Source organism: Balaenoptera acutorostrata, chromosome 2 (genome assembly GCF_949987535.1).
Source record: "Balaenoptera acutorostrata chromosome 2, mBalAcu1.1, whole genome shotgun sequence".
NCBI lineage: Eukaryota > Metazoa > Chordata > Mammalia > Artiodactyla > Balaenopteridae > Balaenoptera > Balaenoptera acutorostrata.
In genome coordinates, this window is record NC_080065.1 from 179943127 (window position 1) to 179965082 (window position 21956).

Genomic DNA, 21956 nt, shown 5'->3' on the forward strand with positions numbered 1-21956 from the left:
ACACTAACATTACATCCCCAGGAATTTATACTAAATACATTTTTTAAATCTAAATATTTTTAAAATAGCCTATCTCTCAGTTTTCTGATTCAGCCACAGGTTACTCTGAAAGTGGAGTAGGTTAAGTCACTGATTTTAAATGGAAGGTGCAACCTTTATTTTTAAAAAATAAAATTTTAAATTAAAAAAAAAAAAAAAAATCAAACCTAAGCCTACATACTCCTCTAAAATGAACGCTTTTATCTCCTGACTAATATACTCTAACTCTGAATCTTGACTATTTTTTTTTTAACTTCAGAATTTATTTTTTTAATTTATTTATTTTTATTCATTTATTTTTGGCTGCATTGGGTCTTGCTGCTGCACGCAGGCTTTTCTACTTGTGGTGAGCGGGCTTCTCAGTGAGGAAGCTTCTCTTGTTGCCGAGCTCGGGTTCTAGGCACGCGGGCTTCAGTAGTAGTGGCGGCCTGCAGGCTCTAGAGCGCAGGCTCAGTAGTTGTGGCGCACGGGCTTAGTTGCTCTGTGGCATGTGGGATCTTCCCAGACCAGGGATCGAACCCATGTCCTCAGCACTGGCAGGCGGCTTCTTAACCACTGCACCACCAGGGAAGTCCCTTGACTGTCTTTAGATGCAACAGATTTCTCATCAAAATAAAACAAACCCTCCTCTTATACCCAGAAGAAAAGGAACTGCAAAACAAGCTGTCCTATCTGGGGTCCTCATCAAGCTTGCTATCTCACTGCCTTTTTGGTTTACAGCACACTCCACTCCTGGCGGAGACAAAGGTAAGAAGAATCCAGTCTCACTCATTTCCCTTCCCTCAAAGGCTTTCAAGATAAAAATCTAAATTCCTTAGTCTGGAATTCATTGCCCACCAGCTGGCCCCCAGTGCTCCAGCAGTTTGGGTTCTTTATAAATACGTATCAAATATATAAATATAAAAATTCCTAGTCTTTGGACGCTCTCCTCTCTGCCTCTCTCCATCGTCTTTCATCCTCCTCCCCCTAGAGGAACACCTCTTAACTGCCCCCAGCAGGTTAGGCTGGGGGGAGGGGAGCCCCTCCAAGCTCCCTACCTAGTTAACTCCTTTTACTAATACCACAGCACAATTACTTTACTACAAAAATATTCGTTGGCCTTCCCTGTGAGCAGGGGGGGGGGGGGCTTTGTTTTCTAAAGAACTCTGCTTTAAAAGCTTCGTGATGCAAAAAAAAACACCACGCACACAAACTTTTCCAATGGCCCTCCAAAACAGATCTAAGTGTTCCTAACTTCCTAAAATAGTCTCTACTAAGCAGTCCTAGACTTTGAGGTTCTTTCCAACAAGGGCTCTTTTAGCTCTAAAACCTTCAGGTTCTTTCTAATAGCCCATGTGTTAACGTGCGTCACAAAATGACTATTTGGAATCAGTCACAAAATGACTATTTGGAAATGGACAGTGGAAAATGGGAAATTTGAAAAATGTACCCCAGATGCTATAATCTATAACTAATAACTTCTCACCTAGCACGATTCTAGCAGCACTCCATCCTGTGATAAAGAAATAAAGGAAATAGGTAATGAAAAAAGTTTAAATGAACACATCCCTTTCCAGAATTTTCAATAATAAAGGGTTGGGAATACTTCTAAGATGCCTTTCTCTTGATTTCCAAGGACCAGTAACCACGGTATTTTGTTCCTCCCCACCTAAGGAGAGAAAGTTTAACAACATAGCTAGTATTTAGCGAGTGTTCATTAACAAAGCGCTTTAACTACATTCACTTTTAATCCCCACGAACTCCAATTATGCACATTAAAAATTTGTGGGAAGGCAAATTCATAGGAGATAGAATGTATGACACAGGTAACCAGGAGAGGGGGAGAAGAGGAAGTTATTGTTTAACAGCTAGTTTCTGTTTGGGATGATGAAAAAGTTCTGGACGCGGATACTGGTGATGGCTGCACAACACCGCAAATGCAGTTGATGCCACTGAATCGTACACTTAAAAATGGCTAAAACTGTAAATTTCACCTTACGTATGTTACCACAATTTTTAAAAAACGTATGTGGTAAATCAAATGTGTGCCCAGCCTTCCCCTGTCCTCCCCCCACAGCTGCCGGGAGGAGGCAAAACGCCTCTCCATCTTTCAGGCGGCTGTAATCAGAATGAGTGGGGTTCAAGGGGACATAAGGGAATGCTTTAAAGCTTTATGGAAACTTTAAAAACCGAGGACCCGAGACAGACCTCTAAACAGGACTGAAAGGGTGACGGGAGTTTGGAAATGGGTGAACCCGCCTGATAATGGAAAAATCTTCCCCTAGAACACGAAAGAGAATGTTTCCCTTTTTTTTTCCCCCCCTACAGTTTGCTTCTACGGCTGAACATTGAGCAGCAGGTCCGATCTCTCCACAAATACCTACTGCGCACCTGGGGAGGAGGTGAAGGACTTGAGCCGAGGCCAGAGCTTGGAGCGAGGGGCGGTTCTGACCGAGGCACTTATCGCGGGGCCGGGGGAGGGGGGGGCTGGAGAGGAGGGGAACGGCGCGCGCCGGGGAGCGGGAGGGGGGAGGAGGCTCCCGGAGCCGGCCTCGCGGTCCTTCCCGATACCCACCCGCCTCTGCTACCGTTTACCCGGACCGACAACGGGCGAGATCCTGCGTGCGCGATCCCTCCCCTCCCCCCACTTTACCGATCGGGAAACTGAGGCCCCGGGCCATTGCGGAGAGACGTGAAACCACGCGCCCAACCAAGGTCACCCGACAGGCGAGCGGGTCGCGGCCTCCGGGGCTCGTCGGCTCCAGGGCCCGCGCGCCATTATCCCCGCGCGCAGAGGCCCGGCCTGAGGCCTTTGCGTCAGGGTCGGTGTCGGACCCGGCCTGGAGGGACCGGGGGAGTTGAGGCCCGAGGCCTGGGAAGAAGGAGCTGTCCTAGAGGCGCTCCCGGGGCCGCCCGGCTTCACCCCTCACGGCCTGGGCGGCCCCCACCCTCGGCAGACCCTGAGGGGAAAGCCCGGCCGAGGCCGCGCCGGTGGGAAGCCGCCAAGACCTAACGGAGCCGCCGCCGGCCGCCGCAAAAGTGCCCGGCCTGGGACAACGAGCTGTGGAATACTCACCCTTTCGGGCCCGGAGCTCCGTTGCCACTCGGCACGCCGGGCGCGCCGCTCTCCTCCTCCATTTTGGGCTCCGTCGCCGCCACCTCGGCTGCTGCTTCGACCCCTGCCGCCATTTTCTCCGCGTCTGGGCTTTGTGTGAGCGAGCGGGATGCGCGGCGCTGCGCCTGCGTGCTCACGTGATCCGGCGCGACCAGTAACGTCTGCTCGCGCCGCGGCGGCCTCCCGCCTCCTTCCCTCCAGCACCGGGCCACGCCCCTGTTCCGGGCCACGCCCCCGCCGCGCGCAGGCGCGCACCGTCAGCTGTTACTAATTCATTCTCGCAACTAACTTGCGTTTGGCGCCTACTGGATACTCCATCCGCTCTTCAGGTCTGGAAGAGGCGCCATCTCTCCACCCCCCACACGTGGACCTCGTCACTCCCAGCTTTCTGTAATCAGAGCTAGGGCAGAAGGGCAGCGAAGTTCTGTTTACTACGCTAGAAAGGAGTTAGGCAGGCAAGGGTAGGACACTGAAGGGCCAGGCCATAGGACAAATGTGTAAAATGCTCTCTCTCTAAGCAAGTATCATCCTGCACCAAGAATATCTGGGCTCTATCCGACCTGTCTCCCCATCACGCTGAGAAGTCCTGGGTGCAGAGCCCATGGCCTAAGTCTCTCTCACTAACAGCCGTCAGCAACCAGACGCCTGGAGACTTCGAATGTGCTGATGAATGGTTCTTGAGTGAATGAACAAGCAAGAAGCCAAACATGGTGATAGAAATCACATGATGGGGCTCCTTCCTGCCTGACCGTGGGTCCCTCTGCCCTGAGAGCTTGGCCCTTTCCCCGAATGGGTTTTCAGGGCTGTTATAGGACGATGTCCTGGGACAGCCACAGTGGCCTGGGAAGAGGCCAGAGCCCCCAGCATTCAGAGGCCTCAGGCTCCCTTACCCAGCAGCCACCCCTGGTCTCTGTTGTCTCTGGTACTTTGAAATAAATGCTTCAGTGGATCTTGAAGAAGTTCCCATCTAACCACCAAACTCTCTCTAAGCTCACAATGGGAAAAATGGGTTTTTTCCCCCGTATCTCACAAAATTAACTACATTTCATCAGGCTCTGAGGAACTATCTCACCTGCCACACCTTCCTCCAAATTAAATACTTAATCCGGCCAGGTTAAGAACTCCAGGCCCGGAGAATAAATCCAATAGCCAAGGCTAAGGCAGAGGATAGGCCCCACCCTCTCTTTCCAGCTCCCATTCCCAAGAACTTCCCAGACTCACCTGTCTCAGAACTCCTTTCTCTTGCCCATCTGCAAGCCCCTCCTCTCATGTCCCCCCCCCACCCCGCCCCCTGCGCCCAGAAACCTCTGATCTACTAAAATCCCCTGTGCACACCAACCCTCTTCACTTGGTCCCACTGGAATCTATCTCAGTTTCCTTTCCTCCCCGTTAGACCTCTCTCTCTCTCTTTTTTTTTTTTGGCCTGGACAGCCAGGGAAGTTCCCCCCCCCCTCCCCCTTAGACCTCTCTAGACCAGAGGGGCCCCTGGACCAGAAGAAGCCTCACGAATCTCTGAATTCCCTTGCCCAACAGGGCTCAGAAATGGCGGAAGAGGCCACAGCAGTCTCTCAGAATCATGGAGAGGAGGCCGAATACAAAGCAGCGGGGACAAGAAGCCACCTTTTCTCTGATCCCTTCCCCGGCAGTGGGTGTGACTGGAGATGAGCCGCAAGCCAGGCCCAGGCTGAGGAGACAAACTTTCTACTAGGCTGTGCTCCTATAGGCTGGTTGATTTAATCCAACACTGCCCAGATTCCTGGGTTTAGCCATCGCCTGCACTATTAATTCCTTCACTCTTTCCTGTAACTGACACTTTATTTTCTTTAAAAGAAGGCTGTTTTGGGAATTCGCTGACGGTCTGGTGGTTAGGACTCTGCCCTCTCACTGCCAAGGCCTGGGTTCGATCCTTAGTTGGGGAACTAAGATCCTGCAAGCCTCCCAGCGTAGCCAAAGAAAAAAAGTATGTTAAAATGTTGCTTCACCTCACAGCACAGCCAAAGAAGAAAAGGATGTTAAAATGTTGCTTTACCTTAAATAGCTTATTGTAAAAAATAAATAAGAGAATGATGCTATTAAAGTGTAAATTCAGTCATACGCTCTGCCAAAGGATCTGAGTCTAAGACTTGCTCTCTCTCTGCTAGGGTTAAGGGTCATGAAAGACAGCCTAGCACCAAACTACAACTCAGGACTTCCCTGGCAGTCCAGTGGTTAAGACTCTGTGCTTCCAATGCAGGGGGCGAGGGTTCGATCCCTGGTTGAGGAGTTAAGATCTCACAGGCTGCGTGATGTGGCCAAAAAAAAAAAAAAAGTACTGGGCCCTGTTCAGGGTGACCCTCGGTAAGTGTGGACATTACTTGTTAGTGAGTGTAAAGGGCCCAGCGGGGTATCTGACTCATGGGAGACACACAGGAAGTAGACACTATTCTTATGTATATTTATTTTAAATCATTTAGTACATAGCCCTGCTACCTGCTCTTCACTTGAAAACTCCCACTTTGCTTCTAGCCCTGTGATCCCTCAAACCAGCCGAGAGCATTGGTTGTTGCTGCTGTTACCTCTGTGTGGTCCTGACTCCCCTCGGTCCCAGCACCCTCACTTTGAGGCCTCAGAAACGTGACTGACAAGTCCGTTTTGTCCAGCAAGGGCTCCTTTTATTCATTGGGGGTGGGGTGGGGTAGGGGGGGTGGGTTTTGAAACACGGTGCAACTTTATAAAGTTGAGGGTGCCGGGAATGTGAGCCTGCCAGGTGCAGAAAAGTGCAAGAAGCTTGCAGAACCTCCCAGTTCGATGGGTGCCCGCGACTCGCCTCTGGCCATGGCTGCTGGCCCAGGAGGGGCCAGGTAGACCTCAGAATGAGATCAGGGTGCCTGCTCCATCCGAAGCTCGGGACCACGTCCGTCTGTCCTCCTCGTGTATCAGAGTGTGCAAGACGATCTGAGAATAGCTTCACACGGGAATCATGGAATCAGCTCCACTTTGGCATCTCTTGGCCTAAGAAGCATTCCGGCCGTGCGGGAAGGGTCGGGCAGTTTCTGTCCTTCCAAACGCCAGGGCATCGCCAGCTGCCTCTGGCCCTGCCAGCCCGGCCTTCACACGGGCGTCTCCTCTGCCACCTTCTTCAGGAGCCCAGCTGCCAGAGGGGAGTGCTGGGTGCCTTCGGGGCCATCGGTGGCCCGGATCTTCAGGCGCACTTTCTGGTTGGTCCTTCTCCACTCGGAGTACAGCTGGCAATGGTAGCGGAATGAGACCTGCAGAGCAGGGTGGAGATGAGCAGGAGGGCCAGCCTCTGGCCAGCCAGCCTCTACCCCCAAAAGAGGAAAACGGGGCCCCTGAGGCATCTGCCTCGACCTAACCAGGACCAGGCTCCTGCTTCCAGAAGCACGGGCAGCATCTGGGCATTTCTCACACAGACAGTGCACACACACCCATTGCCTCACCTGGGGAACCTCCCCACCAGCACTGAGGGCCCTGCAAAGGTGAGAGGGTCTGTGTGTGTGTGGAAGGGGGGGGGGGTCCCTTTCTGTCTCTCAGAGGGTGGCAGTGAAGTGATAAAGCCTCTGGGAAGGGGCCAAACGTCAATGGATCATATAACTGCCAAAACTTGGAAGCAACTAAGATGTCCTTCAGTGGGTAAGTGGATAAACTGTGGGACATCCAGATGATGGAATGTTACTTGGCACCAAAAAGAAATGAGCTATCAAGTCATGAAAGGACATGGAGGAACCTTAAATGCATATGACTAAGTGAAAGAAGCAGATCTGAAAAGGCTACAGGGAATTCCCTGGCGGTCCAGTGGTTAGGACTCGGCGCTTTCACTGAAAAGGCTACAGACTGCATGATTACAACTATAGGACATTCTGGAAAAGGCAAAACTATGGAGACAGTAAGAGGAGCAGTGGTTACCAGGGCTTGGGGGAGGGAGAGATGAACAGGAGGATCACAGAGGGGTTTTAGGGCAGTGAAAATACTCTGTATGACACTCTAATGGTGGATACATGTCATTATACATTTGTCTAAACCCACAAATTGTTCAACACCAAGAGTGAACCCCTAATGTAAACTATGGGCTTGGGGTGATGATGTGTCAATGTTGGTTCGTCGACTGTAATAAATGCACTGCTCTGGTGCCCTGCTGCTCGTGGAAGAGGCTCTGCAGGTGTGGGGGAGGATTTTGGAGAACTCTGTACTTTCTGCTCCATTTTGCTGTTTAACCTCAAACTGCTCTAATGAGTCAAATCTATTAAAAAAAAAAACACACGTTTTTTTCCAATAAATGTCAATGGTTCATACTCTTTAACCAAGCCAGTTCCAAGAAACATTTGCACAGGTGGCACCCAAAGCACAGTTTATAACGGCAAAAAAAGAAGGGAAACAAAAAAACAAACCAACAACAAAAAAAAACATTGGAAATGATCCCAGTGTCCATCAAAAGGGATTAGTTAAAAAAATACAGCACGCCCATACAATGAAGGATTGTTGGGTGGCTGCCTTTTTTTTTTTTAAAGGACATTAGCAAAGTGAAAACAAGCAGACTGCAAAGCAGGACCTATGATTTCATCCTACTTGTATTAAAAAACCTGCTTGGTGGATGCGCTGGGAAACAATTCTTGAGGAGGGAGTGCCCCACAGCTGGAGGCCAGTGGTTCTGTCTGAGGGGCCAGACTCTGGGGACCTTTCCTCTCTGAGCGAGGGTTCTCATGCCTGCCAGAAGCCGGGACAACACCCCACTACACTCACTCTCTCTCAACCCCAGTCGTTTTCTCTCTCGGCATCCACCCAACCCCTGCGTGGGACGATCTTAGTTCCCCGACCAGGGATCAACCCACGCCCCCTGCAGTGCAACGTGGAGTCTTAACCACTGGCCGCCAGGGAAGTCCTTCTCTGTCTCTTGATGGTCCTCTCTCTCTGTCTCTCATTCTCCTGCTCTTTCTTCCGCAGCCTTTTGGTGTCCCTCTGCCTCTCCCCACCCCCCCACAACCCCACCCCCCAGCCCATACAGTCTTGGTGGAGCTCGTGGCTGGCGGGGCCTGCACTCAGCAGAGGTCATCACGTGCCCTTGTATCCTTGGGGCAGAAGGTTCACGCCTGGCTCCCTGGACCTTGGACCAGCTTGGAATCTGGAGCTCCATGAGATGCTGGGAATTGCTTCCACCCGAGGGCCAGCCACAAGCCGAGGCAGGCAGGGCGCCCCTCCCACCCGCTCCAAGCCGCTGACCAAACCCCGGGCCTGACTGCTCCCAGATGTCTGATCTCCGGCGGGCAGCCACTCACCAGCGTCCAGAGGACGTAGATTGTAAAGAGGGCGATGGTGAGGGCGATGAGCCCCACCGCCTCCAGCCGGCTATGGAGCCTGAGGTGGTCCTGGGCCCCGCGCAGGCACAGCCAGCCTGAGATCGCGGCCAGAGGCGTGATGAACAGGAAGCACACCATGTCGCAGCACAGTGTCCTCTTCTCTGTCCGAGGCCCTGGGTCCTTCAGCCACTGCGGGGAAGAAGGGAGGGGGAGCCGCTGAGAGAGACCGTCATGCACCACCCTCCGTCGAGCCTCCGCGGGGGGATGGGGTGCGGGACCGCCAGGGCCTCCGCCCCCTCTGCTGACGCCCGTCTTCATCGCTGGGCCCTGCAGGACCAGCCTCCTGCCTGGCACCTCCCTGCGTTCGTTCCTTCTTTCAAATATTTATGGAGACAATGACGATGACACAGGCCAGGCCCGGATAGGTGCGGGGCACTTCTGCCCCTGTTTTTTGTTTTTTGGTTCTTTGGTGTTTTTGGCTGAGCAGGAGATCAGACGCATGTCCCCTGCAGTGGAAGCATGGAGTCTTAACCACTGGACCGCCAGAGAAGCCCCATGACCTTGTTTTATAGATGGGGGAAACTGAGGGCACGGAGAGGCTGACCCATTTGTGCAAACTCATGTGGCTAGTCGTCCACAAAGCCAGGACTGGAGCCCAGGAAGTCTTGTCCCAGGGCCTGTGCGTCTTGGCCTCTATGCTACACTGCCTGCCACAGATGATGGCAGGAAAAAGTCCCTGCCCATAGCTCCCATGCTAGTCAGGGGAGGCATGAAACAGTGTGAATGATCAGGATGGGGAAGGCTATGCCGAGGAGGTGACACCGCAGAGAACCGAACGAGCAGAAGGGGCCTGGTGAAGAATGGGGGAGACGGCGCTCAAGGCTGCAGAAGGAGCATGTGCAAAGGCACTGGGGTGGGAGCGTTGCGGGGGGGGGGGGGCGGTGCAGGCAGGCTGGCTCTCCCTCCAACTGTTCTCCTAAGAGCCCAAGGTCCCGGGTGGGCCCGGGGCCTTTCCAGGAGCCCACACCTCAGCGCAGTGACATCCCCCTGCAGCTCTCAGCTGCCCCACACCAAGCCAAGCTGGGCAGAGAGGAGCCTGGAGGGCACTCGGGCAACCAGCAATGCTCTGGAAAGCCATGTGGCTCCCGTCATGCCTGGGAATATCCCATCTCAACCCCCACCCATCACGCTCAGGCTACAGTCTAAGCTCCCAGGCTTGGCCCACAAAGCCCCCCGGTGAGGCCACTACCCCTCCTTCTGGGCCACTCTCCTCCACCTTTAACTAGCTCCACTCCAGCCACGTGGGCTTTATCAAAAACACCAAGCTTCTCCTGGCCTCAGAGCCTTTGCACTTGCTGTGCCCTCCGCCAGGACTGCCCTTCCTCAGGTTGGGCACCCCCTTCTCATTCCTCAAGTCTCAGCCTTAGGGTCACCTGAAGTGACCAAAACAGGGAGGAGGCACAGGGTCTGTCAGGTCTGGAACCTCAGGCCCGGTTCCCCATCCCCATCAGCAGAACTGACCCCGGGGAGAGGAGAGAGGTTCCTCCCTATAGAGAAGCTGCTTCCCCAGCCTACCAGGATCCTCCAGGGCAATTCCCTCCTCCGGCCCCTCGCCTGCCTTCTTCCCCTCTGCCCACTCCAACCTCAGGCTCCCAAGCATACCTCTGTGAGGGGCCGGGGCCTCTTCTCCACTGCAAACTCCGTGTGGCACAGCTCGCAGTAGCTGGTGTTGGATGAGGAAAGCCATCTCTCCAGACAGCTCTTGTGCACAGCGCCCAGTGTGCCAGTGCAACCACACGGAGACAGCAAGCTCTCCCCATTCGCTCCCTCATGGCAGATCCTGCAGAATGGACCATCGCTAGACACAGAGATGGGACACATGAGTAACGATCAAGTTTCCTGCCTATGCCTACTTCACATGCACTGGATCACAAGCTCAGCATTGCCCCTATATGCTGCTACTTGGCAAACTCCTACTCATCCTTCAATGCCCGGCTCCAAATATCCTTTCCCTTGGGAAGCCTTCACAGACTCCCACAGGTGGAGTGATGTGCTCCCTCCCCAAGGTTCCCGCGGCACCTTTTTAGGCCCAGGGTGAGCATCACTTGTACCTGCCTGCCCAGCGTCCACTCCTCCTTCTGCTACAATACCACCCTGATTGTGCTGGGCAACCCATCCACTCTCAACTCTTGGTCCTCAAGACGACACCCCTGATGACCTCAGGCCTGACCAATCAAAACACCACACATCCCTGGTCACAGGGGCCGACTCAGGGAACAGCATGTGTGATGCAATCAGAGCCACTGGGAATTGATTCCTGAAATTCTTTTTTTTTTTTTTTTCCCTAAACTCCAGAACTACAGGCAGCATGGCTGATGTAAGTCTGGAGCTGCTGGCAGCAGCCTGGTCCCCACATGGAGTCTGTGAATGATGCCAACACCGAGGGAAACAGAGGAAGATGGAGCCAAGAGATAGGGAGAAGCAGAGTCTCAAGGACATCATCAGAAGCTCTGTATCCAGCCGCACCTGAAGGCCATGCTACCTAAGAAACCTGTGCGTCCAGGGAGAAGAGCTCCCCGGCTCTTCTGCTCTAGTGAGGCTCGGAAAACAGACATAAAAAGCGTCTGCAGGGGGGCTTCCCTGGTGGCGCAGTGGTTGAGAATCTGCCTACCAATGCAGGGGACACGGGTTCGAGCCCTGGTCTGGGAAGATCCCACATGCTGCGGAGCAACTAGGCCCGTGAGCCACAATTACTGAGCCTGCGCGTCTGGAGCCTGTGCTCCGCAATAAGAGAGGCCGCAATAATGAAAGGCCCGTGCACCGCGATGAAGAGTGGCCCCCACTTGCCGCAACTAGAGAAAGCCCTCGCACAGAAACGAAGACCCAACACAGCCATAAATAAATAAATAAATAAATAAAAATTGTATAACTTTAAAAAAAAAAAAAAAGCGTCTGCAGGAAGCTGCTTCAGGGAAGTCTCGGCCCCAGCTTGATCTCTAGGGACGCTGGGTCCTTCCTGGGGCAGCTCAGGAGGCCAGGGGCGTGGCCTTGGTGGCCCCAGCGGCTGTCCAGCACATGAGTCATTGTTTTCCAGACATTTCTGCCCAGAGAGAGGACTGCGGGAACACACGGAGGAGGCGGAGCAGGAGAGCTGTTTTCCAGATAACGCCAGTTTCCCCTCAGAAACTTTCTATCCTTTTCTCAGCGTCTCCTGCTGCAGGGCGGGGCCTGGCTGCTTTGAAACCCAAGAGCTGAGCTGACCCCTCAGGTCTGCTTTCTGGTCCTCAATCCTGTGCCTGGGCTGCTACTTTTTCCTCCAAGGTCAAAAGGGCATGCCCGGCTCCGCTCTGCTCCCACACTCCCCACACACATCAAGTGAACAGGAAAAGGGATCCCGGCTCCGGAAACCAAGCCGGGAAGTGGAAGTGACGAGGACCTTGAGGGAGAGCCACGTCGGTTTTGGGGTTTGTCCCTGAAGAACCCTACTTCAGAGGTGCAAGTTCAGAGAAAACAAAACACAAGAAAGCAAAGCACACACTGATTTATGACTGAGCGCTGATGAGGTCCCAGGCACAATTTGGAGGGCAACATCTGGGTTAATTTTTCCCATTCTCACAGGGAGCCTGGGAGGAAGGTGCTCTTTTTGCCCCTGTTTTACAGACAGGGAAACTGAGGCATCGAGGGGTTAACCTGTTTGTGCAGAAGTCACACAGCTAGTCGTCGGGCACAGCTGGGATTGGAACCCAGGAAGTCACTCCAGGGCCTGTATGCTCTGAGCCACTAGGCTGCCTGCCACCAGTAGTAGGGCAAGAGAAGTGGGCTTTACTCTCGAAATTCTGGCAGGAAGATCAGGCAAATGACACAGTTGAGGAGGAAATGGGACGGGGGAGCGGGTGAGACATCCACAGATCCCAGAGGGGCTGCCCAGAGCATGCTCCATGGGCAGAAGGGAGATGGAAATGGAAGCCATGGGGAATCGGGCAGCGGGAGGAGGCCAGGTGGCAGGGCTGGGGGTGTGGAAATGCTCAGGGCAGCTTCCGGGAGGGCCTGGCCAGCTCACAGACCAGGGGGCGGAGAGAACGGAGGCCTCACAGAGGCCAGAGGGGCCCCAGATGCTGGCCCTCAAGCCTGAGCCTTTGTGGATTGTCCTGGGCCCCGGAGATACCTCCTGGGCCTTCCTCTTTGGCCTCTGAAGGTTTCAGGGTCCAGAACTTTCTGCCCCACTTGGGGTGCCATGGGCCCCCAGGAATCAGGGTCTCCTCTGAAGTGAAACGGAAGGCTTGATTTGATGGTCATGGAACCAGCCAGGTGCTGGGGACAGTATCTTTCAGCCCCACCCTTGCTGCTCCCAGATGGCAGAGGCTGGCTGGGAGGAGGAGTTACAGGGTGAGTGAAGAGAAGGAGGGGGACACTGACCTGCTTGGGTGGCCTCTGCCGATCCCAGCACCTCCCAGCAGTGGCAGTGGAGGATCCTCATTTCCTCCTGGGGAGATTGGCCAGGAGGCTGTAAAGAGGGCCCCGTCCCTGGATGTTGACAACCCTTTGGGAAAACAACAGCAGCCCTCTCTCTGGGAAGGGTTGTTCTGCCCTGGCCTTCAGCCTGGGCAAGTTGGGATTGAGCTGCATCAAAAGGCAGAGGGGGGGGCTTCCCTGGTGGCGCAGTGGTTAAGAATCCGCCTGCCAATGCAGGGGACACGGGTTCGAGCCCTGGTCCGGGAAGATCCCACATGCCGCAGAGCAACTAAGCTCGTGCGCCACAACTACTGAGCCTGCGCTCTAGAGCCTGTGAGCCACAACTACTGAGCCCAAGTGCCACAACTACTGAAGCCCATGCGCCTAGAGCCCGTGCTCCACAATAAGAGAAGCCACCGCAATGAGAAGCCTGCGCACCGCAATGAAGAGTAGCCCCCGCTCGCCGCAACTAGAGAAAGCCCGCACACAGCAACGAAGACCCAACACAGCCAAAAATAAATAAATAAAATAAATAAATTTATAAAAAAAAAAAAAAAAAAAAAAAGGCAGAGGGGGGACTTCCCTGGCGGTCCAGTGGTTAAGACTCCGTGCTTCCACTGCAGGGGGTACGGGTTCGATCCCTGGTCGGGCAACTAAGATCCCACATGCCTCATGGTGCGGCCAAAAAACAAAACAAAACAAGAAGACAGAAGAGACAGCCGTCAAAAAGAACAAAATTTTGCCATTTGCAGCAACATGGATGGACTTGGAGGGTGTTATGCTGAGTGAAATGAGTCAGACAGAGAAAGACAATTACTGTATGCTTATGTGTGGAATCTAAAAAATACAAGAAACTAGTGAGTATAACAACACAAAAAGCAGACTCACAGATATAGAGAACAAACTAGTGGTTACCAGTGGGGAGAGGGAGGAGAAGGGCAACGTGAGGGTCAGGGAGTGGGAGGTACGAACTATTGGGTGTAAGATAGGTTACAGGGATGTATTGTACAGCACCGGGAATAGAGCCAATATTTTGTAACTGTAAATGGAGTGTAACCTTTAAAAATTATATTAAAAATTTAAAAATTAAAAAAAAAGCACTACCATACAATCCAGCCCCCCCCCAAAAAAAAAAAAATGGCAGAGGGGTAGATCAGGAGGGCCTTGCGGTCGGTCTCAGCGGGCAGGGCTGTCCTGACCACCAGCTGCCCGCGGAGGGGCCACTCTGGCACCGCTGCTCGCCTGGATCTCTGAGGGCTGCAGGGGAGGCTGATGGGACCGAACAGCCTTCTCCTCCTGCCCCCCCACACCCAAGGGGGAGCCCTAGGTTCAAGCCTCAGCTCTGCTCAGTGACGCTGGCAGGGGTCCAGCTCCCTCTGGGACTCGGTTTCCCCAGGTGTAAAAAGGGAGGGTGGGGCAAGGTGATGTCAGCTCACTCAGTGGCCCCCAGGAACCCCATGGAGGGAGACTTCCTCCCTGCCCCCCACCCCGGCAGCTCTGGCTAGGAGGCCCCTGGGCCCGCCAAGGGTCCCCATGCTCCCAGCCTGGCTCAAGCAGCACAGACCCTGTCCTGACTTCAGGGGGTCTGATGGAGACGCAGACATAAAAACCAAGACCCTGGAGGAAGCCCAGAAGGAGAACTCCAATCTCATCTGGGCTTAGGCAAGGCTTCCTGAAAGAAGTGATGCCAGGCAAAGACTTACAGGGTGACTGGTAGGGGGCTCCCTCCAAAGCACTGCAAGGCTTCCATCTGCTTCTTTTTATGTTTTGAATGAAAAGCTTATGAATTGATTCTGACACCTGCTACAACACAGATGAACCCTGAAGACATGATGCTCAGTGAAAGAAGCCGTCACAAAAGGACAAATACTGTCTGATTCCACTCACAGGGGCTCCCTAGAGAAGTCAGATCCATAGAGACAGAAAGTAGATGGTGGGGGCAGGGGCTGGGGGAGGGGGCTGGGGAGTGAGTGTCTAATGAGGACAGAGTTTCAGTTTTGCAAGATCAAAAGAGTTATGGGGTTGAATGGTGGTGATGGTTGCACAACACTGTGAATGTACTTAAAGCCACTGAACTGTACACTTTAAAATGGCCAAGAGGGCTTCTCTGGTGGCGCAGTGGTTAAGAATCCGCCTGCCAACGCAGGGGACACGGGTTCGAGCCCTGGTCCGGGAAGATCCCACATGCCGCGGAGCAAGTAAGCCCGTGCGCCACAACTACTGAGCCTGCGCTCTAGAGCCCGCGAGCTACAACTACTGAGTCCGCATGCCACAGCTACTGAAGCCCGTGCACCTAGAGTCCATACTCTGCAACAAGAGAAGCCACCACAACGAGAAGCCCGCGCATCGCAATGAAGAGTAGCCCCTGCTCGCCACAACTAGAGAAAGCCCACGTGCAGCAACGAAGAGTCAATGCAGCCAAAAATAAATAAATAAAATAAATAAATTTTAAAAAAATAAAATGGCCAAGAAGCTAAATTGTATGTTATATCGTAACAATAAAAAAAATTGGAAAGAGAAGCTTATGAATTAAATTGTCTCAAGTAAACATCATGAAAATACATTAAACTTGAAAACCTGGTGGCCAGATTAAATCTTAATGAGTTAAAGTGGATTTAAATTTGTGTGGGGTTTCCTTAAATCTCTTTTCCTTGGGACTGGTGACAAGCTGGCGAACCAGGCAGACTCAGCTCACACGTGGGTCTGGAAGGCTGGCAGTGAGGTTTAAATACACTTATCAAATGCTTATGAGGTGGCAAAGCCCCTTGCGGGCACTTTATGTGGACCACAGCCACGTACTCTCAAAACAACCCAGTGAGGAAGGTGTCCCCAGTTTAGAGACACGGGGGTGAAGCAACTTTTCCCAGGTTGTACAGGGAGAGAGGCTTCTACTCAGGACCTGAGCCCAGGCACCCTGAGTCCACAGGCAGACACTTCCTCAAGCAGCCGCCCCAAGACGTGAGCTACTCACCAACATCGGACCTTCAGATTTTACCCAGTAATCTGGAGTTTCTGCTTTTCGTGAAGAATCAGACCTGGCTAGCCAGTTTCCACGTGGCGATTACTGGTTTATTTGCCCACCTGGCCCCTCTAGGGGGCTGGATTTCTTTTTTGGTTTTTCTTGGCCCGCGGCTAGTGGGATCTTAGTTCCCCGACCAGGGATCGAACCGAGGCCCCGGCAGTGAAAGCACCAAGCCCTAACCACTGGACCACCAGAGGATTCCCGCAGTTGTATTTCTGACCCCAGGCAGGGCTGGGAGGAAATCCCTCGGGCCTGAGAGCGAAGTGAGTGAAGGCAAATATCCCTGCTTGGCCACCACTCACCTCGGTGTGTCCAAGGCCCGGATGACAGTTGAGAGGAGCCGGCCGTCCCTTGAAGTCACCTGTGCCACATACTGGGGTGGCCCGAGGCCCGTGGCCTCCACGACCTTGGAGAAGGCGGGGCTGTCGGAGCAGTCGCACAGGGAGCCAGGGAGGTGACAGCAGTCACCCGTCGTCATGGCCACAGGGAGCCCCGCGTCCTCAGGGCCCGAGGTCCATGGTCCCAGGAGCCTGGGGAGAGGCCGGCAGGAAGATTAAGGGCAAGGTTAGCAAGCCACACACCGAATCCAGCTCTCTGAGCCTCGGTTGCCCAATCTGTATGATGGGGCTTTGGAGGGGGCTGTGAGGATTCAATAAGGTCACACATGCAGCTCAGCCCAGGCCTAGCACATCTCAGGGGCTTGATTATTATATTACCTCTGACTCTCCTAAGAAAGGCCAGCCCGGCCCAGCCTGCAAAGCATGCAGGTCACCCCCAATATCACCTTTCCAGACACGATAACAGCACCTAACAGTGATTGAACACCTTCTGTGTAGCAGGCCCTGTGCTTGGCGCTTTCCAGGAACAGAACCATGCCCGCCAACCATGTAGAGACTGTTATCCATGGATTGGATTGCCAGGCCTGGGCTCATGCCCGCCTTGGAGTGGGCCAGAACTGAGCTAGAAACTTGGCCCAGCAGACCAGGATGGTGAGTCACTTTGACCCTCCTGGTTCATGGCCTCTTGTGAGGCTCTGAACTCCTTGATAACTCAGGCTATCAAGGAAGTGGCCCAGGCTGGGGAGGACCATGGCAGTCTCTGTCTCCACCCACCAGAGCAGCTGCTCTAACCCATGCCTCTGTCCCCAGGGAGAGGCCACCGGAGCGATCTGAAGTCTGCTCTGGGTGGGAGACTTCAGCAGGATTCTGCCCCCCACCCCAGGGTCTGACCTGCCAAAAGGAACCCTTGGCAAGCTCTTCTTCTGTCACAGAACCAGCCAGCAAGGCTTGTGTATTTCCCTCGGAGAATTTCATGAAAGTAACAGAGGCCTCTTGAAGCCAATACAGGTGCCCTGGAGCTAAGGATCTCTGTCCCAAACTTGTCTCATACTCCACCGTTTGTCCCTAGGAACTATGATCCAGAGACCCCCGAAACACTCGCTGAGGCCCCCCACAATTGTTTTTTACCAACGCTTGCCGGTCAAACTCTGAGACCCAAAGAGGGGCGGGAGGGAAGCAGTGTAAGTCATTGGCTAACTTTTTGCACCAGGACAGTCTGCTGCCAGATCAACAGTCTCTGAACAGCTCAGCCAGAAGACCTCCAGGCTCAGCAGGCCCTTCTGAGCCTCTCTAGTTGGGCTGCTGTTGGCCACATAAGCAAGTGTCAGCCCAGAGGCAGGAGGAGCCTGGGAGGAAGGCTGCATGACTGAGATAACATCCTCAGGGCAGTGGCCAGGCCTGCCACGTTGTGTACACTGGTGTCCCTTCCGAGTGCCTGCAACCAGAATTTCCAGCTCACAAGCCAGCAGGGAAGTCGCTGGGTTACCCAAGGGAATGCAGGCAGAGGGGAATCCACTCCTCTTGCCCCTCCAAGGATTGGCCTTCACATTTCTGCAAGTAATTGGGCATCACAAGAAACATCACAGCTACTGTACATTAAGTTCTATCATTTCTTTTACTGTCAGGGGAAAAACAAAAACAAAAAACACTGGTAAAATCTGCTAATGCAAGGCCTGCAAATCACCAAAATAATAATAGCAGCTACTATTTATTAAGTACCTACTGCAAGCCGGGTACTGTGGCTAAGCTTACTGAACTCAAACAGTTGTTATAAGTGTCCCCTTCAAAGGTCACCTCCCCAGAGAGGCTTTCCCTGACCACTCTGGTCAAAGTGCCATTGGTGTCCACATTATTGCCCTTACAGAATGTACCCATCTCTGAAATGCTCTTTTTTTTTTTTGAGAGGCCAATGCCGCCTTTATTCCTGAGTCAGCGGATACTGGAGAGGGTGCTCAGGCATACGGCCACAGTGGGCTCCCTCTCGATCCATCCAAGAACTGGGCAAAGGACGGACCCAGGGGGCCCAATGACTCAGCGGCCTTAGGAACAGTGCAGAAAGACTTTCTGCCTACGGGCCTGAAATGCTCTTATTTCTTTTCTTTTTTGGTCGCGCTGCACGGCATGTGGGATCTTAGCTCCCTGACCAGGGATTGAACCTGGACCCTCAGCAGTGAAAGAGCAGAGTCCTAACCACTGGACCGCCAGGGAATTCCCATGAAATGCTCTTATTTCTTCATCTACTGGTTTAACCACGTCTGTCTTCCACTCATCAGTCTCTCCAGCACCTGGCCCTGTGTCTAGTACAGAGTTCCTGCGTTAATTTTTCAGCCCCTCCTCTGTGTAAGCGCAGGGTTGGGAGAGCCAGGTCTCTTGACCCCGCCCCCCAGACCCTGGTCCGCCAGCACCCATGATGGGAATCAGAAATATTTAGAGGCTAGAGATCTGTGCAAAGCACAGAGGCTTGGGCTTGCAAGAGGCCAAACTCGAGGCTGGATGCAAGGATAGGGTGGCTGCAGCTCTGGGGCTGCTGGGATGGCAGAGCGAGCCAATGCCTCAAGCAAACTTGGCCCAGTGCTTGAGAGATGGATTTCACTGAGTCTTCATGACAAAACTATGACGTAAGTCCAATAATTACCCCCATTTGACAGGTGAGGAGACTGACGCTCAGAGAGGGGCAGCTTCTTGCCCAAGATCACACAGGTAACTCAGGACAGTGCCAGGATTTGAACTTAGTCCAGTGAGTGGGTCTGGGACTCAAGAGATCTGGGTTCTTTTAAGTCCTGACTCTGTTACTAATGCTATGTGTCCTGGAACAAGACACTTGGCTTCTCTGGGCCTCATTATTCTCCTTTGTCAAATAAGTTGACGAAGCTAGTGGACTGTGTCTGCTGAGGGGCTTCCTGGGAAGGAGCACCCAGGCTCAATTCCTCCAGCGAAGCTCGCCCTTGGCTAGGCTTGTCTGGGGTGGCGCTGGGGCACCACAACCTTTCCACACCTACCCAGACTCCTTTTTTCTGAGGGCAGGAAACCAAGGGAAGAAGAGTCAGAGGGCCCTAGCTCCCCACAGTGTCATCTCAGTCCAGCTGTTTTGCTCTTTGGGCCTCAGTTTTCTCTTCTGTATAATGGGGCCCCAATGAAACCCAGCTCATACATGCATAAATACAGGAAAGTCAATAAATATTAGCTCTTATGATAATTACTATCATCAGCTTACAGAGCTGTTGGTAGGGTTTGATGAGACAAGGCACAGCCAGTGCCTGGCACACAGTAAGCGCTCAAGAAATGCTCACTGTTATTATTTTTTAGGATAAACATGGAGCCTGTGAAATGCATTCATTCCTCTTCACTTACCACAGAGAGGCTCCTGTATGCCCTTCAGTACTTGCATGGCCCTGCACTGGAGGCCAGGCTCTAATGGCAGCTCTGATCATTACTCACTGTGTAGCCCTGGGCAAAAGGCTTGACCTCTCTGAGCCTTGATTCCTCATCCGTATAGCAGGGAACGTTTCTAGTACTTCCACTTGATCTTGTCGCTAGAGGACTAAATGAGCTAATCCTATAAATTCTGGCTATCCCGTTTTGAGCACCAACAAACAGCCAGGCACTCTGCTGAGCAAGTGCCTGGGTCATTATATTTACTATTTTCCTGGCAGAGCCCCTCTGAGAAGGAGGTTGGGGAAGGTGACTGGTCATTTATTGACCGCCTACTGTGTGCAGAGCGCTTTCCTCCTTTGCCACCTCCTGATTCCTCCCAACAGCCCGATTAGGTTGGTACTGGGATGACCCGGTTTCACAGATGAAGAGACCGAGGCTCAGAGAGGCACCTACTGTGTGCCGGCCCCCAGGGGACCTCCTGCCTTCTGCAAAGACGGAAATTGCGATCACCTAGTCCCTGGGAAGGCTGAGGCCGACTGTCCGAGCCCGGCCGTCCCGCCTGGGGGCCGGGCTCGGGCCTCAAACTCGGGGCCGGCCCGCGGATCGGCACCCCCTGGCCCCATCCTCACGTCCGTGCCTACCTGATCCGCGGCCGGGCCGGGCGGCCGCGCAGGCCCCTCCGCTTGCCCGGGCCCTGGTCCCGGCCCGGCCGGTCTCGTCAGCGCCGCTAGCTCCGCTCCGGCCAGCACCTGCGTCGGGACACCGCCCGCCAAGCAGACGGTGCCACGAACCAATGGCGACCGCCTCTCGCCTACATTGGCCAATCGCCGTAGAAGTCCCGCCCTGGGAGGCGGGGCCAGAGGCGACGGGGACGTCCTGGGCCGCACAGGCCCGGCGGCGCCGCAGCTGCTGGCCCCGCCCCTGCCGCGTCCTGGCTCCACCCCAGCCTCGGCCCCGCCCCCATCCCTGGCCCCGCCCCATCCCGACTCGGGGCACGAGCGGGGCACGTGGCGCCACCTGCAGAAGACCAGTTAATAAGTAAAACCGTTACAGAATTCAACGCGACACCAGCGAAGGGATTTGTAAGTGTTCGTCACCTCTCTTAGGCTTCTCGCCAATCCTGGGGGAGGGATGAACCGTCCGATCACATTTTACAGAGAGGAACCACAGAAGTCTAGAGAGGTTAAGGGGCCGTGGAAGAGCCTAAAGCCAACATCATTTATTCATCATTCACATTCATTCATACATACAATAAATTCATTCATTAGATGTAATAAGCATCAATAAGAGGGCCTATTATGAGCCAGGCACTGTGCTAGGCGCTGTGGACACAATGTTGAGTAAATATTGCTGCCCTCCCTCATGGACCTCAGTCTAGGGAATGAGATAGACATTAAGCAGTCAATTATGTAATTATTAATTACAAAGGTGATAAATTATAGCGAGTGAGGGAGGCATATCATGGAATATTTGGAAAGTCCAAAAATATTTCCCTAAAGAAGCAATGGAACTGACAATGGCGAAGAGCTTGGGGTGGGATAAGAGCTTGAGGTGGGATGCAAAGAGCTTGAGGTGGGATGGAGAATTGCCTCAATACTCCTTTCTTCCCCTTTCCCTGCCTTTATTGAATATGTAGATCAGCTCAATTACCTTAATCAAATTCTTTCATGTTGTACTAGCTTACATTTTTCAAAAATGGAACAATAAATCATAACATTTTTTAAAAGGTTACCTATAGAGGGAAGGGGTAGAATAGAAGGGACAAAGATAGAAGCTAGACTTTTAAAACTGTACCTTGTTTTGGATATCTGACTTTACAACCATGTAAATATTTTATATAACTTTAAAACAAAATTTAAAATATAAGATATCCCTAAAAACAAAAGTAAAATAAAACGAATTAACCTGTGTATCCAGTTGGTGACAAAACAATGCAGAGATGAACTAGTGACTTTAAAACGCCACAATTTTTTTTTTTTAATTAATTATTTATTTATTTATTTATGGCTGTGTTGGGTCTTCATTTCTGTGCGAGGGCTTTCTCTAGTTGCGGCAAGTGGGGGCCACTCTTCATCGCGGTGCGCGGGCCTCTCAGTATCACGGCCTCTCTTGTTGCGGAGCACACGCTCCAGACGCGCAGGCTCAGTAATTGTGGCTCACGGGCCCAGTTGCTCCGTGGCATGTGGGATCTTCCCAGACCAGGGCTCGAACCCGTATCCCCTGCATTGGCAAGCAGGTTCTCAACCACTGCGCCACCAGGGAAGCCCAAAACGCCACAATTTGATTGCACATACCACTATAATAGTGGTGGTGGTGTTAAAATTGTTATCCTGAGCTTGTTGCAC

At 53.0% G+C, this 21956-nt stretch overlaps 2 protein-coding genes across 11 annotated transcripts in view; both read right to left on the bottom strand.

Moving 5' to 3' along the window:
* Positions 1-21956, bottom strand: part of HNRNPM (heterogeneous nuclear ribonucleoprotein M) — a 175351-nt gene that overhangs the window by 36043 nt on the left and 117352 nt on the right. For 2 of the 10 annotated variants that reach the window (XM_007169033.3, XM_007169031.2), the window contains exon 1: positions 3095-3253. The exons of the other annotated variants lie outside the window; for them this stretch is intronic. In XM_007169033.3, the coding sequence (XP_007169095.1) occupies positions 3095-3207 (113 nt within the window). In that variant the 5' untranslated portion in view covers positions 3208-3253. Of the gene's footprint in view, positions 1-3094; positions 3254-21956 lie in introns of those variants that run through there. 10 annotated transcript variants of the gene reach the window in all.
* MARCHF2 (membrane associated ring-CH-type finger 2) lies at positions 5637-20389 on the bottom strand. Its single transcript, XM_057539807.1, has 5 exons — positions 20253-20389; positions 16201-16428; positions 10087-10282; positions 8404-8613; positions 5637-6381 (listed from the first exon to the last, which is right to left on the bottom strand). The coding sequence occupies exons 2-5, from the start codon at positions 16374-16376 to the stop codon at positions 6223-6225; spliced, it is 741 nt and encodes a 246-aa protein (XP_057395790.1). The 5' UTR covers positions 16377-16428; positions 20253-20389; the 3' UTR covers positions 5637-6222.